At 57.8% G+C, this 14,565-nt stretch overlaps 1 protein-coding gene across 8 annotated transcripts; it reads left to right on the top strand.

Annotated features, from left to right (window-relative positions):
• The first annotated feature begins 1,235 nt into the window (after nucleotides 1-1,235).
• On the top strand, nucleotides 1,236-8,482 carry Gmppa (GDP-mannose pyrophosphorylase A). Of its 8 annotated transcripts, none has more exons than XM_045147993.1 (14): nucleotides 1,236-1,480; nucleotides 2,052-2,112; nucleotides 2,221-2,318; nucleotides 3,117-3,220; nucleotides 3,502-3,688; nucleotides 4,001-4,060; nucleotides 5,455-5,585; nucleotides 6,240-6,254; nucleotides 6,547-6,681; nucleotides 6,815-6,912; nucleotides 7,058-7,104; nucleotides 7,525-7,617; nucleotides 7,758-7,926; nucleotides 8,198-8,482. In XM_045147993.1, exons 2-14 carry the CDS (start codon nucleotides 2,073-2,075, stop codon nucleotides 8,296-8,298), a joined length of 1,278 nt encoding a protein of 425 aa, XP_045003928.1. In that variant the 5' UTR covers nucleotides 1,236-1,480; nucleotides 2,052-2,072; the 3' UTR covers nucleotides 8,299-8,482. The 8 variants fall into 8 exon arrangements, with proteins under 8 accessions (XP_045003928.1, XP_045003924.1, XP_045003926.1 ...); XM_045147989.1 differs by having other exon boundaries at nucleotides 1,236-1,488; nucleotides 2,058-2,112; XM_045147991.1 differs by having other exon boundaries at nucleotides 1,236-1,488.
• Nucleotides 8,483-14,565: the final 6,083 nt, after the last annotated feature.

The raw sequence follows: 14,565 nt of genomic DNA, 5'->3' as shown, positions 1-14,565 counted from the left end.
TTGGGGTATGGTTGGTCAAGCGGTGCGGGGGGCGGGGGGAGGGTGGCGGTGGTGAAGGGTTGGAATGGCAGGCAGACAGGCAGAGCTGGGAGCAGGCCTCTGCGGCATCACGGGAGCTCTGGGTCCTGATCCGTCCCCCGCCTGTAGGTCCCTTAAGGACCTGCGAGAGAAGGGGCCGCGCTGGGTTCTGCAGCCGCAGAAGCGCGCCGTGCTTGATGGGGGGTAGCGCAGCCCAGCTGACTTGCAGCACCTCAGCTTTCCCCGGCGTTCATGCGCTGGAGCAAGGCCTGCAAGGAGCTGCGCGAAGGGCCCAAGTACCTCTGTGTCCTCGAGGACTCTGCTGTGGTGGTGTGCTGGCCGACCTGGGCCAGTGCAGCATCAACGTAACTAACCCCTTCGGCCAATGGGCGCACCCCGTGTCCCCCGGCAAAGCCAGAGCGCCAAACGGCACCCCTCGCCCCCAAGGGCGCTCGCAACCGGGTCGAGCCACGCGTCTATCGCTGGACCCAGTGCAGTCAGGAGTGCATGACAATGTCTTCCTGTACTTCACGACCGGGCTCCACCCAGACTGAAGAGCCAGCTGTGGGATTCCATCCTATGAATCCAGGGTCCAAGGCCACCGAGTGAGCCAAAAGCAGAACCAAGGTTAGAGCCCAGCTTTCTGGCTTCTAACCCAGGACAGTTTCCACAGTCAAAGGTGTCTCAAAAAAAAGAAAAGAAAAAAGAAAAAGGTGTCTCAAAATATAAAAGCGGGGGTGGGGGGTGGGTACTGGCGAGATGGCTCAGTAGTTAAGAGGCTTGCCTGCAAAGCCTAAGGACCCAGGTTCGGTTCTCCAGGTCCCACGTTAGCCAGCTATACATCGTGGCACATGCATCTGGAGTTCGTTTGCAGTGGCTACAGGCCCTGGTGCGCCCATTGTCTCTCTCTCTCTACCTCTGTCCCTCTGTATCTAATAAATAGGCCCATCGGAACTTGGCTTCCAGCCCTTGTTTCTCCGCTTCTCCGCTTCTCCTCCCTCTTCTCATTTAGGTCCCCCAAGCCTCCATCCCTCGACGAAACCCCTGGATCCATGAGCTACGCCCTCCCCGGATTCCACCGCGCTTTCCTAGACGTCTCATAGAGTTGTCAAGAGCGAAGATTCGTTCAGAACTACAATTCCCGGCAGGCCGTGCGAAGGAGTTCTCGCGAGCTGCGGGAAGACACGTGCGCGGAAGGAGCCCGCGGTAGCGGGAGGCGGAGCTGGCGTAAAGGGAGCTGGTGGTAAAGGGACCCGGTGGAGGGGTGGCAAGAAAGTTGGGCCAGGGGAAGGGACCGAGCCTAGACGGAGGGCAGGCTCGAAGGTCTAGGCTGCCTCTTCAACCCTTGTCTAAGGGAGGCTAATGTTGGTTGGACGGAGTCAGTTGTGGGGGATTCAAGAAGGTCACCAATCAATCCCCCAATCCGGAGACTCACCAGTCATCAGTATTGGAATTCCAGAAGGTAGTAAGGTAATAGGTTCAGTGTTTGGCACTCCAAGGGAAGCTGTTTTTTATTTTATTTTATTCGAGCTTCAGCGTATTGAGGTTAGTTTGAGGGTTCACGTTCCGCACCTAGAGGGGTTTTGTGAGGATTGGGTTCACCAAGTGCAAATGAGTGTTGGCGTGCTCAGGACCGAAGCTAAACATCCCGGGCCCACTCAGGTTTTGCAGTTCTGTAAGTTCATCGTTTACTGTTGTGATTCAGAGTTGAGCATCCAGAAAGAGGACGGTTTGAGAATCAATGAGATCGAGGCTTCAGTCTTGGTTTGAGGTGTGGGAAGGGAGTCTGCTGAGTTTCTGAGTTTGCGGAATTTGTGACAGAAGGGAGTTTGTGAGAGATCAAAGGATGAGACGTGGGTTTCCGAAATTGTGTGGAATCTCTGTTGGGCCTGGAAATGAGAGAGTTGTGATGGTGTGTCTTGGGAGGTACTGTATTGAACTCTGGTTTTACATCCTGGGAGAGGGCTTTGTGGGGTATTTGGGGTATGAGACCTGAATGTAATTTTCTTGTTGTTGTTTGTTTGGGGTTTGAGGTTTAGGTACTAATCACCATCATGCTCAAAGCTGTGATCCTGATTGGAGGCCCTCAGAAGGGTGAGAAAGAAGCTGGGAAGGGAAGGGAAGGAAGGGAAGGAGTGGGCTGGAGAAGTTGGTGGGATAGAGGTAGAAGGGGCAGGAGGTTCAAATGTTCTCCTCTCCTAGGGACTCGCTTCAGGCCTTTGTCTTTTGAGGTGCCCAAACCACTGTTCCCTGTGGCTGGTGTCCCTATGATTCAGCACCATATAGAAGCCTGTGCCCAGGTAACCCCAGACGCTCCCCTCTCCCTCTGCACTCTCCTCTTCGTGCATCGCTCTTCCCCAACCATGATCTCTTCCCACCAAGTACATAGGCCAAGGCCCATCTATTCACACATGACTCCGTGTATGGCGCCCCCCTCCGGTTGTGTAGTGCAGCTGCCCTGCTGATTTCCCCAGGTCTCTTGCTGCTCAGATTTCAAACCTAGTTTTAAAGTATGGAGTGTGAAATCACAAGAGGATCTTAGAAACCATGTAAGCTCATGGCCTGGGGACCCTTCCCGGTCATAGTGCACAGAGCTCGCCTGGGAGCTGGGGTCTGTATCACTTTGGTTTGGGGATGGTAAGTTTGGGGTTTGAATCCAGTCTCTCCCTGCTGTGAGACTTGCTGCAAGTAGCCTCCCCGCCCTCTCTGAGCTTCAGTTTCCTCATCTGTAGAGATTAGACCTTCTATGTGAGGTAATGCCTGGTTCCATGCAGGCCCTTAAAAATCGATATCCTCACCTTACACTGATCTCAAGTTTAGGGTGATAAAGAAAAGGGAGAAAAGATGAGTTGATTATACTTTAATGCAGCTTGGTGGAGTGAGTCCCAGTTCAAGTGGGTCGGGGGAGTATAAAAGATTGAGCTGGGCTCATACTGATGTCCTCATTATCTCAGGGGAAAGCAGGCCGGAATGGCAAAATGATTTCTCCAGGGCTCCCAGCTGAAGCTGAAGTGGTGACCTTTGGACCTCTAGACCAGTACTAGGATCTCCCCAGCCCTAGTCATACTTCCTCTCCCTGCTTCTTCCCTCATTCCCAGGTCCCTGGGATGCAAGAAATTCTGCTCATTGGCTTCTACCAGCCTGATGAAGCCCTTACCCAGTTCCTAGAAGTTGCCCAGCAGGAATTTAACCTTCCAGTCAGGTGTTTGAGCATACATATATGGCATTGGGCCTGGGGGTGGGGGATGGGGTTGGGTCTCTTGAGTTCTTGGGAGTGGGGTTGAGTCAGTATTTGCCAGAGTTTATCCCCCGCCCCCCCACTGAAGGCATTCTTATGTGGGCATCTGAGTTACTTAATATAATGGAGTTTCCATGGGCAGGAATGTTCCTGGCAGGGGTGGGGAGAGGCACAGCATCAGGTGCTCTGGTTCCTATTCTCTGTCTCCTTGGATCTCACTGAGCTGGGTGGGGTCCCTTGGACAGGTACCTGCAGGAATTTGCCCCCCTGGGCACAGGGGGCGGCCTCTACCATTTTCGGGACCAGATCCTGGCTGGCGCACCCGAGGCCTTCTTCGTGCTCAATGCTGATGTCTGCTCTGACTTCCCCTTGAATGCCATGTTGGATGCCCACAGACGCCAGCGCAGCCCATTCTTACTCCTTGGCACTACAGTGAGGGGGCTGGGTGGGCTGGAGGAGATGGGGAGGCAAGAACAGCCTGAGGAGCTGGAGTGGGAACCGGGGTTGGGAGGGAGACGTGCTGCCCCAGCAGGAAGAGAGGTGTCACTGGCAACCCGGAGCCCTTTGGCTGCTCAGAAGCGGGAGGGGAGGGGAGCTGTCAGCTCTCACTCCCGCTGCTGGCCTGTCAATGTCAGCGCCGAGCTGCTGCGTGTCAGGTGCTAGAGGGGAGGGAAGGAGCTAAGAAAACAGCCTTGGCGGCTCCGGGGCAGGAGGGTCACTTTCTCAGGTGTGTCTGTCTTTCAGGCCAACAGGACACAATCCCTCAACTATGGCTGCATCGTTGAGAATCCACAGACACATGAGGTGAGAGCAAGAGGCCCCACCCCACACCTCTAGAGAACCTTGGAATGCTGTGACATGGGCTCCAGTCATTTGGAGTCTCGCTGTAGCCCCGGCTGGCCCCGAGCCCTTGGCCATCTTCCTGTGCTGGGATTACAGGAATGAACCACTGTGCCTGGCTGGACCCCACCAATCTTGCCAAACAGATAGGACGGTCCTTTAGTAAGTTATTTTGTAGCCCTGTAAGAGAGACTGGCAGGGAGAAGGGGTGCCAGTTCACCTCCATGGGTGTGGTGCTGTAATAAACGGGTGCACAGGTGATACAGAACACTAAAGGGGCCGGGCGTGGTGGCGCACACCTTTAATCCGGGCACTTGGGAGGCAGAGGTAGGAAGATTGCTGGGAGTTTGAGGCCAGCCTGAGACTACAGAGACCCATTCAGTCTGTGCTAGAGCGAGACCCTGCCTTGAAAAGCAAACAAACAAAACAAGTTATCAAGATGGAGACTGAAGCATTGCTGGCAGAGGGGACAGTATGTGCAAAGCCAGGCAGGGCGTAGCATTGTCCCCCGGCCAGAGGGCCCTGTCTTTGTTTGTGACACGTTTTGCCCCAGAGCCTCGCCAACTTTCAAACACCCTTTTACGTACATGGTTCATACTTCAGTATAAAATATACATGTAAATGCATGCACATATACACATACAGTTTTGTGCCAGGCATGGGCTAGGTATGAGAGAAACAGCCCAAAGAGCACATTTTCCCTGCCTTTCAGAAAATCACCTTGTGGGAAAGATAGAGTCAACGCCAGCCTTTGAAATAGCATGGTGCCTCTGGTGACGTGTGACCAGGAGCCAGGGGGGCTTGGCCTGAATAGCTAACTCTAGGGCTGGCAGGAGAGGACTCAGGGAATAACGATGTTAACTAGGTTTCAAAAGGTAGGTTTTCCAGGGGAGAAGGTGGGAAAAGGCATTCCAGTGGCCTGGAGTTGTGTTCTAGGAATGGGAGGAGATGGAGAGGACAGAGCAGAAAAAGGCATGGGGTTGGCATTTACCTTGAAGGTGAAGGACAGTCCTCTGATAGAAATCCAGGGAGGGCGCTGGAGAGATGGCTTAGCAGTTAAGGCACTTGCCTGCAAAGCTGAAGGACCCAGGTTCAATTCCCCAGGACCCATGTAAGCCACATGCACAACGTGGCACATGCGTCTGGAGTTCATTTGCAGCAGCTGGAGGCCCCTGATGTGCCCATTCTCTCTCTATCTGCCCCTCTCTCTCAAATAAATAAAATAAAGAAATCCAGGTAGGAGCAAAGTGTGAGGTCATCCCTGGCAGCGTAAAGGAGGGCCTAGAGATGAAGAGGGCTCTCGGGGTGTGGTGGGTGTTGGTCTCCTCCGCTGTGAACCCAACCCTCACTGCCCTCAGGTCCTACATTATGTGGAGAAACCCAGCACATTTATTAGTGACATCATCAACTGTGGCATATACCTCTTCTCCCCGGAAGCCCTGAAGCCTCTTCGAGATGTCTTCCAGCGTCATCAGCAGGATGGGCAGCTGTGAGGCAGGCTCCGTGACCCTCCGTGACCCCAAGCCCCGCCCCCCCGCCACACCCCTGGCCCCTGTCAGGCTCTGCAGGCCCCTCATCACCCTGACCAGCCACCTCCTCCTCCTGGCTCCCTTCCCCATTGTCATTTCTAGCCAGCCTCAGTCTGTCCCTCCCCTTCTAACCTCATTCTGTCCCTCTTCCTTATGCGTCCCAGCACCGCCTCTGCTGGTGCCTGCCCACTCCCCTTCTGGTCCATTCCTCTCCAGTCCTGGGTGTCCCGGAGATGTCTTTCAGAACAGACGGCAACACACACACTTGGATGCACATGTGCTTGAGTGCAGACTCGCACTTGTGCGCACGTGCATACACACACACACACACACACACACACACTGATTCTTCTCAGGCTGCCCACACCCCTGCTTGCCAATGCTAGGGTTGTTCCTGCTAGGCCTTAAAGCTGGTCCCTTCTAGACTTGTCCCTCCCCACCAGCTCCCATCTCACGCCTCATTCATTTGCTGACAACCATTTCTCACTCCACTGTGTCTCTGCCTCTCCCCATGTCTCCTGGCCTCTCTGTCTCTGTTTCTGCTGAGCTGGCATCTCTGCCATCTCTCTCTCTCTCTCTCCCTATCTCTTTGTGACTGTCTCTGCCCTCACCAGCTGCCTTGCTCTGGGGTGAGTCTGTCCATGTTTCATTCCATCTGTGAGGGAGGGGAGCTGGAAGAGTGAGTGGGAGGGGGGCTGGGGGGAGGGGTCGAGATGGGAAGCAGGATCTAGGCTTGGGGTGTCCCTGTGAGAAGAGCCTCTCCAAGGTGGTGGGAGAGACGACTGGGATGTGAACAGCTCTAGTAGAGGAACCAAGTTGGAGAGGGGCTTGAAGAGGTGGTCAGCGTCCCTCCAGCTCCTTCCCAAAGAGACACCGCATTTGGGCTTAGCTGGGGAACTCACTGTCTCCTTCCTCTGCCAGGGAGGACTCGCCAGGCTCTTGGCCTGGGGCAGGGACCATCCGCTTGGAGCAGGATGTGTTCTCAGCCCTGGCTGGGCAGGGTCAAATCTATGTGCATATCACTGATGGCATCTGGAGCCAGATCAAGTCCGCAGGGTAGGCAGGTGGGGGTGGGGGGACTGGGGAAGAATTTGGATCTGATCATGAGGCCCAGGGTGCCTGAGGGTTGAGAGTGGTGTAGACACAGGTCTTGCTGGTCCCTGAGCCCCTCACCCCTTTTGGCCCCCAGGTCAGCCCTCTATGCCTCCCGCCTCTATCTGGGCAGATACCAGATCACTCACCCAGAACGGCTGGCCAAGCACACTTCGGGGGGTCCCCGTATCCGAGGTACATAGCCCACCCCATTTTTACCCTTTGCCCTGCCCTGGGAGCCTCTTGACCCCGTGTGCAGAGGTGATAGCTCTCTCCCTGCGCCTCCCTCTCCAGAAGTGGTTTGGGGTATCGTCCTCCAGGTCCTCTCTTCTGCTTCTAGGAAATGTGTACATCCACCCAACTGCCAAAGTGGCCCCATCAGCTGTGGTAAGCTGTGGACCCAGCCTCGGGGAGGGGGAAGGTGGCTGCCTGTCAGGATGGGCGGGAGTTCCCAGAGACCATCTGAGCTTATGGTTCTCCTCTGTCTTCCTTTTATTTTCTTCCTTCTTTCTTTCTTTCTTTCTTTCTTTCTTTCTTTATTTATTTATTTATTTATTTATTTATTTATTTATTTATTTGTGTTTCAAGGCAGGGTTTCACTGTAGCTCAGGCTGACCTGGAATTCAGTATGTAGTCTTGGTGGCCTCGAATTCATGGTGATCCTCCTACCTCTGCCTCCCAAGCTCTGGGATTAAAGGCGTGCGCCACCACACCCAGCTTGTCTTCCTTTTCTATTATAACCTCTGTGCTCTGAGAACCCCCAAGTCCTGCCCCCCCCCACTCATGGTACGATGCTCCTCCCCACAGTTGGGCCCCAATGTCTCCATTGGGAAGGGGGTGACCGTGGGCGAGGGTGTGCGCCTCCGCGAGAGTATTGTCCTCCATGGAGCTGCGTTACAGGTAGGCACTGGGCACACAGCAGCATGTGGTACTCAAGAAACTCAGCGGTGGGCCCAGGCCTCCCCTCCCAGAGAAGGGTGGTCCTTCCCACACCCTCCCATTCCTCACTCACTACTCACCTGCTTCATCCTGCTTGTCAGGAGCACACATGTGTCCTGCACAGCATCGTGGGCTGGGGGAGCACCGTGGGACGCTGGGCCCGTGTGGAGGGGACTCCCAATGACCCCAACCCCAATGACCCCCGAGCTCACATGGACAGTGAGAGCCTCTTCAAGGATGGGAAGCTACTGCCAGCCATCACTATACTGGGTATGGATTGCGGGGGGGGGGGGGGTTTAGGGCTGGGAAGCTCCACAGGTGATGGCTGGAAGTGTGTGTGTGTGTGTGTGTGTGTGCATGCGTGCATGCGTTCCTTTAGCAAACACCAAGTACTTGCTGTGTGCCAGACCTGGCGAGACCACTAGGGGCACGAAGCCAGGGACACAGATGGGCAGGGAGGGATCCCTTCCAAGGGCCCCCAGCTCCCTGCCCTCTCCGCCCCTCCCCCATGACCTGCCCCTGGTGCCCCATCGTGCTGCAGGATGCCGCGTCCGGATCCCTGCCGAGGTGCTCATCCTGAACTCGATTGTTCTGCCTCACAAGGAGCTGAGCCGCAGCTTCACCAACCAGATCATCCTGTGAGGGGGCTGCCAGAGGCCCCCCAACTCCTGTCCACTTGCCCTTGGGATGCTGCCTGCTTGGCCGGCTCTGTCCCAAAAGGACCAGAGGAAATCAGGCAGGATCTCTTCCCATGTGAGGAGCCATGTGGGTGGCTAGGGACACCTGGCCTCTCCTCGCTCCCAAATAAACCCTGGTGAACCTTGGAGCCTGCACGGACTCCTCCACTTGTGCCTGGACTGGGGGCGGGGGGGTGGAAGGGGGGCAGCTGAGTCAGGCCCCCCCACATTAGCATTTAAATTGGAGTCGTTGCTGCGGGCTCATGAATAATGAATCTGGGGCCCTGGTAAATCTCCCCCTCCCACTGTCTCAGCCTTGTGTGCAGGCTGCAGTGGAGGAAGGCCCTCCGGGCTCCCTGGCCTTCTGCGCCCCTCCCCCCCCATACCATTACCACCTTCGCCCTGCTTTCCTGCTTCCCTGGGCCTGTCTGCAGGATGCTGGGGGAAGGCTGGAGGATTTTAGAGGGCAGCGTTGCTGGGAGCCACAGGCCTGGGCTGAACACCCGGCAGCCTGCCCTCAGCTCCCGTGGAGCTGCAGCCCTGGCCTGTTTAACGCTTTGCCGGCACCATCTGCTCCCAGCCTGGCTTTTGAAGGGGTGGAGGTTTTGCCCCCTCCTGGGAGTCTTCCAGGCTTTGTCTCCTGTGGGAGACCCTTGTTCTAGGACAGGCCCTGGTCCTAACCCAGCAGCCTGTGCTCAGCCCTGCTCTTGCCACCACCTCGTGTTTGCCCATGACCCCCGTGTGCCCCTCTCACCGCCCTCCTTTCCCCAGCTGTGGGTGCTGAGCTTGGTTGCCAGATGAGCTGCTAATGATCGTAATCTGCTAATTGAGAGGAATCCAATTACCCGAAGAGAATGGGGGGCAGGGTTTGGGTAGGAGGGAGGGGGGGTCCTGGCAGCCGGCTGGGGTGGCAGGCAGCAGGGTGCTGGGGCCTCGTCAGCACCGGGGTCTGGGACTGAGCCCAGGACGTCATTTGCTTCCTAGGCAGGCAGGCAGGAAGAAACATGGGAGCTGGGCCAAGGCTGACCTGGAGTCGGGGGCCACATGTGACCTCCTAACCCCTGCAGGCTGTGTGAGGGCCGCTGGAGAAGGCTAGGGGCCGGGGGTTAGCAAAGCTGACCTGTAACCTGCCCCTCTGAAGTCCCTTTCCCGGGGTTCTCCCTGCCCCCGCCTCCAGCCCAGACCTGTCATCTCTGCCACCAGTGGGGAGCTGCAGAGCTGCTCAGCCTGGGGTCACTTCCGCCAAGAAGGAGCTAGTAGAGGGGCCGGCCACTTGGCCAGACTCTGGGTCCCTCCCCTCTCCTCCCCCATCCTGACCCTTCTGTTCCAAGTGGTTGGCAGGGACCATGGCAGCTCCATCATAAATATGATAATTTAATTATTTTCTCAGCAAAACACCGTGAAATCCAATAAGTCTGTGTCAGGCCCTGGCCCCCGGGACCCCCCTCCTAGACCCAGTGGAGGTGGGGACACGGTGGGGAAGAGACTGCAAGGGGAGAGGGTCAGTGTTGGAAGGGGCTTGGTCGCGAAGTTGAGGCCTGTGAGACGTGTCCCTAGGCTGAAGGGGTCAGTTGTGCCGGTGTTTAAGGACAAGATGGAATGTCCCTGCTCCGCACCATCACTTCTGTGCACTGGGAGGAGCCAAGCGCCCCATCCATCTAAGGGGCGCAGCTCAAGGCCCAAGATGGGAGATGTCTTAAGAGGCAGCAAGGGCCCCCACCGTTTGTCTGCCACCCTGGACCCTGCACCTAACCCTCATTAACCTTAGGGAGGTAGAGGGCTAGGAAGGCCCTGGTCCTTGGGAGGGGTTTGGGAAGGGAGAAAGAGGAGGGAAAGTGGGGGGGAGAAGAGGGGGCGTGGTGCGGGGGAGGGGTGCGCTCCTGCCATTAGTGCTTTTTTTCGGTTTCCATAAAAAGATTATTCTGTAAAATCAGCGAGGGGGAGCAAGCTGGGGGCCCGGGGAGGGGGGGTGGGTCCCTGGCACCAAGCTGGATGGGGTGACGGGGGAGGAGAGCTGAGGACAGGGACTGAGTGTGGAGAGAAATTTGGATGGACTTCAGCAGCCCAGCCAAGGGGAGAGGGTGAGCCAAGAACGTTGCGGGAGGCCGGCCAGGGTGGACCCGGGCCCTCATCTCACTCCAGTCTCCTTCCCCGGGTGGCCCAGAGCCCCAGGCCCACCTCCATTTCAGTCCCCTCCCCCTGGCTCTTAGCAGCCATTATAGGGGAGCAGACTGTACCGCCCTCCCCCTCTCCGGGAAGCAGGCACAGCTGGGGCCCCGCCACATCTGCCGCATCAGCACGGAACACAGCTGGGTGTGCCCAGAGCCACGCTCCCCAAAACACAAAGGGGGTGGGGACCAAGGAGAGGCCAGACCCCTGAGACAGACACACTGGCACCTCTGCCAACAGACACTCCTCAAAAGTGGATCTACACCCACCAACACACGCTCCCTCGTGTGCAGAGATGGGGAACTGGCAAACACGCAATTACTCAGCCCCGCCTGCCACCCCCGCTCTCTTCCCGCAGGCAGGCCTCTCTCCTCCCCTCCTTTCCCCTAAGGCTGCCTTCTGTCACCAAGGCCACCTCTGAACTGCCCTAGGCCGGGTCTAGAGGGAACAGGGGTCCCATCCTTCTGGGAAAAGGGGATTGTAATTGGGAATCCTAGGCTCTCCCCGGGAAGCCACTTGCTTTTCCTTCCAAGCCTGTGTCCCTCCCCACAAAGAGATTCATAGCCTGGACATGGTGGGGGTCTCCATAGTAGGGCAGCGGGTGGCCACCGATGACCAATCCCTGCGGCCCTCCTATGTTCCACTGGCCGCCTCAAGGAGGCGCTGTGAGCCCTCGCTCTGTCCAGTCCCGCGCCCAGCCGCTCCGGGGCTAGCCCCTGCCACTCCTCCCTCCCAGTTAGTCATCCCGCCGGCCCCTACCCTCCGCTGCTCCTCCCTCAGCTTAGCCCTGCGGTCCGGACGTGTGTGGAGTGTGGGGGCCCTGTCCATGCAGTAAAGTCCTGTCCAGAACAGATGATGAAGGGTCCCTTTCCCCAGTTAATGGCCACCTCGTGGCCACTGATTAAACCTGGCCCCCTCGCAGCTCTCGATTTCCTGCTCTTCCCGTTGTCTCCCCCACCGCACCCCGTGTCTTGCCCTCACCCCTCCTCCCGCCCCCTGCCATCGTCTCACTCCCCCACCCCTGCCCCTCGGAGCTTTAATCCCTCCTGCTTCTGTGCCGCCTTATCTGCTCCTAGCAGCTTTCGCTGCTGCAAAGCCCTCTCCCCCTCCTCCCCGGATCTTCTCTCCCTCCTTCCAGGCTTTCTTTGCGCGCGCTCTCTTGTCTGACCAGCGCGCCCCCTCCTGCCCAGCCTCTTTGCCACGCGGGCCCGCTTGGTGGCTCTGGGCTGACACCAGGTCTGTGCCCCAGTGCGCTTGGCCCTCTCTCTAGCCTCAGCTCACCCACCCTCCTCCTCCTCCCCTGGCCTGCTTCCCAGGCCTCAACAACTTGTTCAGTTCCTGGCCAGCCTCGGGTTTGAATCTTTTCCCTCTCCTGGTCCCATCACCAGGTCCTCAAGGTGCCCCACTGTTGGAACTGTTCCCCTTGACTTGAGACTTGACAGTACCCAAGTAGAGGTGGACGGCGTTGGTACAAGACCGAAGCCAGGGTGCTTTGCTGGGCTGGCCCAAGGAAGACCAGGTGGGGTGCAGAGAGTGCTGGTGACGGTGGGGGCGGGGCACGGCGGTGGGAAACTAACCCTCTTCACTCGCCTCAGATCACGTCCAGGTCTCCCCACCCCCTTCCCTGGGACTCTCATTAACCGCTTCTCCTGCCGCGTCCACGGCATAAATAACCCAGATAAATCAGCCGCCGTCCGCCCCCCGCCCCTCGGCCCCCGCATAGCCCGTTTGTCACCGCCGCTCCTTCGCCTGACTGCCCCCTCCATCCTTGTCCCTCCCCACCCACATCTGTCCCGCACTGGTTTGATCCCACCCCATATTCACACGCTCAGCACCAGGGCCAGTTCTCGCTGGGGAGGGTGGCAAGGGATGCCCCTTGGGAGGAGATGGGGGACTCACTCTGGAGAAAGCTCTCTGTGGACTTGGAGGGTCGTGCAGTTTATGCGTAGAGCCAGCAGCCAGGTAGTGGGGGTGGGTAGGGAAGCACCAGATGAGGCTTGGCTTGAGGGTCCCAGAGCTGAGGAAAGAGGTTCCCTAGGAACCCCTTCAACTTGAATCCTGAGTGGACTCTAGGCCTGACTTTGGGACATTCTGCCCAGAATAAAATATCTTTATGTGTCCCCTAAGTGCCGGGAGCCAGCCTGTCCTGCCCTCCTTGTTGCCCCTTACCCCGTCCCTTGAATTCCCAGCCATGTCTTTTTTAACCTCTGCCTCCCAGTCCATCTGTCCTTCTCTTCCTCACTGTCAGGAAGCCTAGTTCATCCCCTGGAGGGTGGAAAATTGGACTGGGGACAAATCTGAAGAATGGGGACAGTTGGAGGGCAGAGGAACCCTGGCTGAGGCTTCCCATCCTGCTCCCAGCTGCCGCCCTCTACACACCCAGCTCCGGGGTCCTTAGCGGCCCCTCCCACCTGCTCGCAGCTGGATTAGGTCCTGACCAGCACCCCTTCACCCCACTGCTTCACTGCAAGGGGCAGCTGGTCCCCTGGGAGTGGGTGAGGATGCTGGGAGGGGCTGGGGGAGCTTGGGCACAGGGGTGGGGGTGGGGAAGAAGCTGGGCTGGGCCCCAGGGACCAGCTGGGCAATGAGCCGGGGAAGCAGCCGGGAGGCTAAATGAGGGAGATTATCACCCAACTGCAGCCGGGCAGAGAGGGAGGCAGGCAGGGAAGCAGGGAGAAGGGGGAGAGAGGACGGGGCCAGAGGCGAAGAGGGTGTGGAGGGACCGGAAGGGGGCCAGAAGGGACTGGGGAGGAGTGGGGGTAAAAGCCAAGAGATGGGCTGGAAGGATGGGGGGACCCCCATAGAGCATAACCAGATTCCTGGAGATCTGGGAGACTGGATGGTGGGGACTTGGGGACAATTGGAGACAGCTGGCCATCGGGCAATGGGGGGGGTGCGCCTATCACAAACTGCTGCTTCATTCCCAGTGGCCTGGAGTTCCCTCACAGTCCCGTCACACACACACAGTTACCACTCAACCTCATTCCTTTCAGAGGGGGAGGGCCTCCTTCAGCCCCGCAGGAGGAAAGAGGGTGTCCTCTGGGCCCAGGGCTGTGTGCAGTGGGGGCAGCGTGACCCTGAGATCTCATGAGACGGGTGGGGAATTCAGGGTTGTAAAGGACACAGGAACAGTAGTGAGCGCTGGGGAGAGCTTGGGGAGGGGGGCAGCTCCCATTTTCTTGGCAGAGCCCCAGACTGAAGTAACCTTAAAAAAGCAATTAAATCACCTTAAAAAAAAAAACCAGTAAAGAAAAATCAATATTGGGAGAAAGGGGAAGAGAGAGAAGGACGGGGTATAATGGTGGGGTGGGGAGCTCTAAAAAGGTCTGAAGTCTCCCAGGGAGGGGAACGCACAGGGAGGGCTGCCAGGGCGTGGGACAGAACAGGAGCTGACTGTGAACCCTCGGACACTTCAGTAGGCACAAACTCAGCAGCTGCTTCCAGTGCCAAGTCCGCTCTCCCCTGTGGTGTCCCAGGGAGAGGCAGCAACTGGCCTCAGGGGGCCCATCTTCAGCCTGGGGAGCTCACTGACCCAGACTTATTGGAGGCTTGTGGGAAACCCTGGTGCAGGGTCTTGGGAAGCCACACTGACAAAAGGTTGGGACAACCTAGGCAGAATGCTTATGTGTGGACAGAACTGGTGTGTGGGCAGATTTCATACTGGGGTGATGGCCAGGAGCCAGCCCACCCTCACAAGGCCTGAACTGGTCTTGAAACCTGGGGAGGCAGAGCGGCACCCTGCCTCCAGGGGAGCCACCCTTAGGCCCCTCGGACAGGGCCAGGAGGAGACTGTGGGAAGGGGGCAGCGTGACGCGCGGGTGGGGTGGCCATCGGGCAGCGGGTGGACCTCGGGCTCTAATCCCCAGCAGCTGCCGTTTCCCTCAGATCGATTCCCTTCTCACTTTTTTTTTTCAGCTGCTGGTTCTGCGGCTTGGATCGATGGAGCCACCTCCCCCGCCCCTCTGAGCTTCCTCTCCCTGCTGCTCATTAGCGCCCCGATTAATCAGCACCCCCTTTCTCTAGGGACAAGTGCTTTCTCCCCCCCATGAGGGCTCACACTTTC

Source organism: Jaculus jaculus, chromosome 4 (genome assembly GCF_020740685.1).
Source record: "Jaculus jaculus isolate mJacJac1 chromosome 4, mJacJac1.mat.Y.cur, whole genome shotgun sequence".
Lineage (NCBI taxonomy): Eukaryota > Metazoa > Chordata > Mammalia > Rodentia > Dipodidae > Jaculus > Jaculus jaculus.
This window is presented reverse-complemented; position numbering and strand designations above follow the sequence as displayed.

Excerpts from the sequence above, each read along its gene's own strand:
- Gmppa (XM_045147989.1), top strand. The coding sequence starts at position 1,381 with ATGTTGGTTGGACGGAGTCAGTTGTGGGGGATTCAAGAAGGTCACCAA. Across the intron at positions 3,689-4,000 it reads TCTTACTCCTTGGCACTACA|GCCAACAGGACACAATCCCT; the intron begins GTGAGGGGGCTG and ends TCTGTCTTTCAG. Across the intron at positions 7,105-7,524 it reads AAGTGGCCCCATCAGCTGTG|TTGGGCCCCAATGTCTCCAT; the intron begins GTAAGCTGTGGA and ends TCCTCCCCACAG.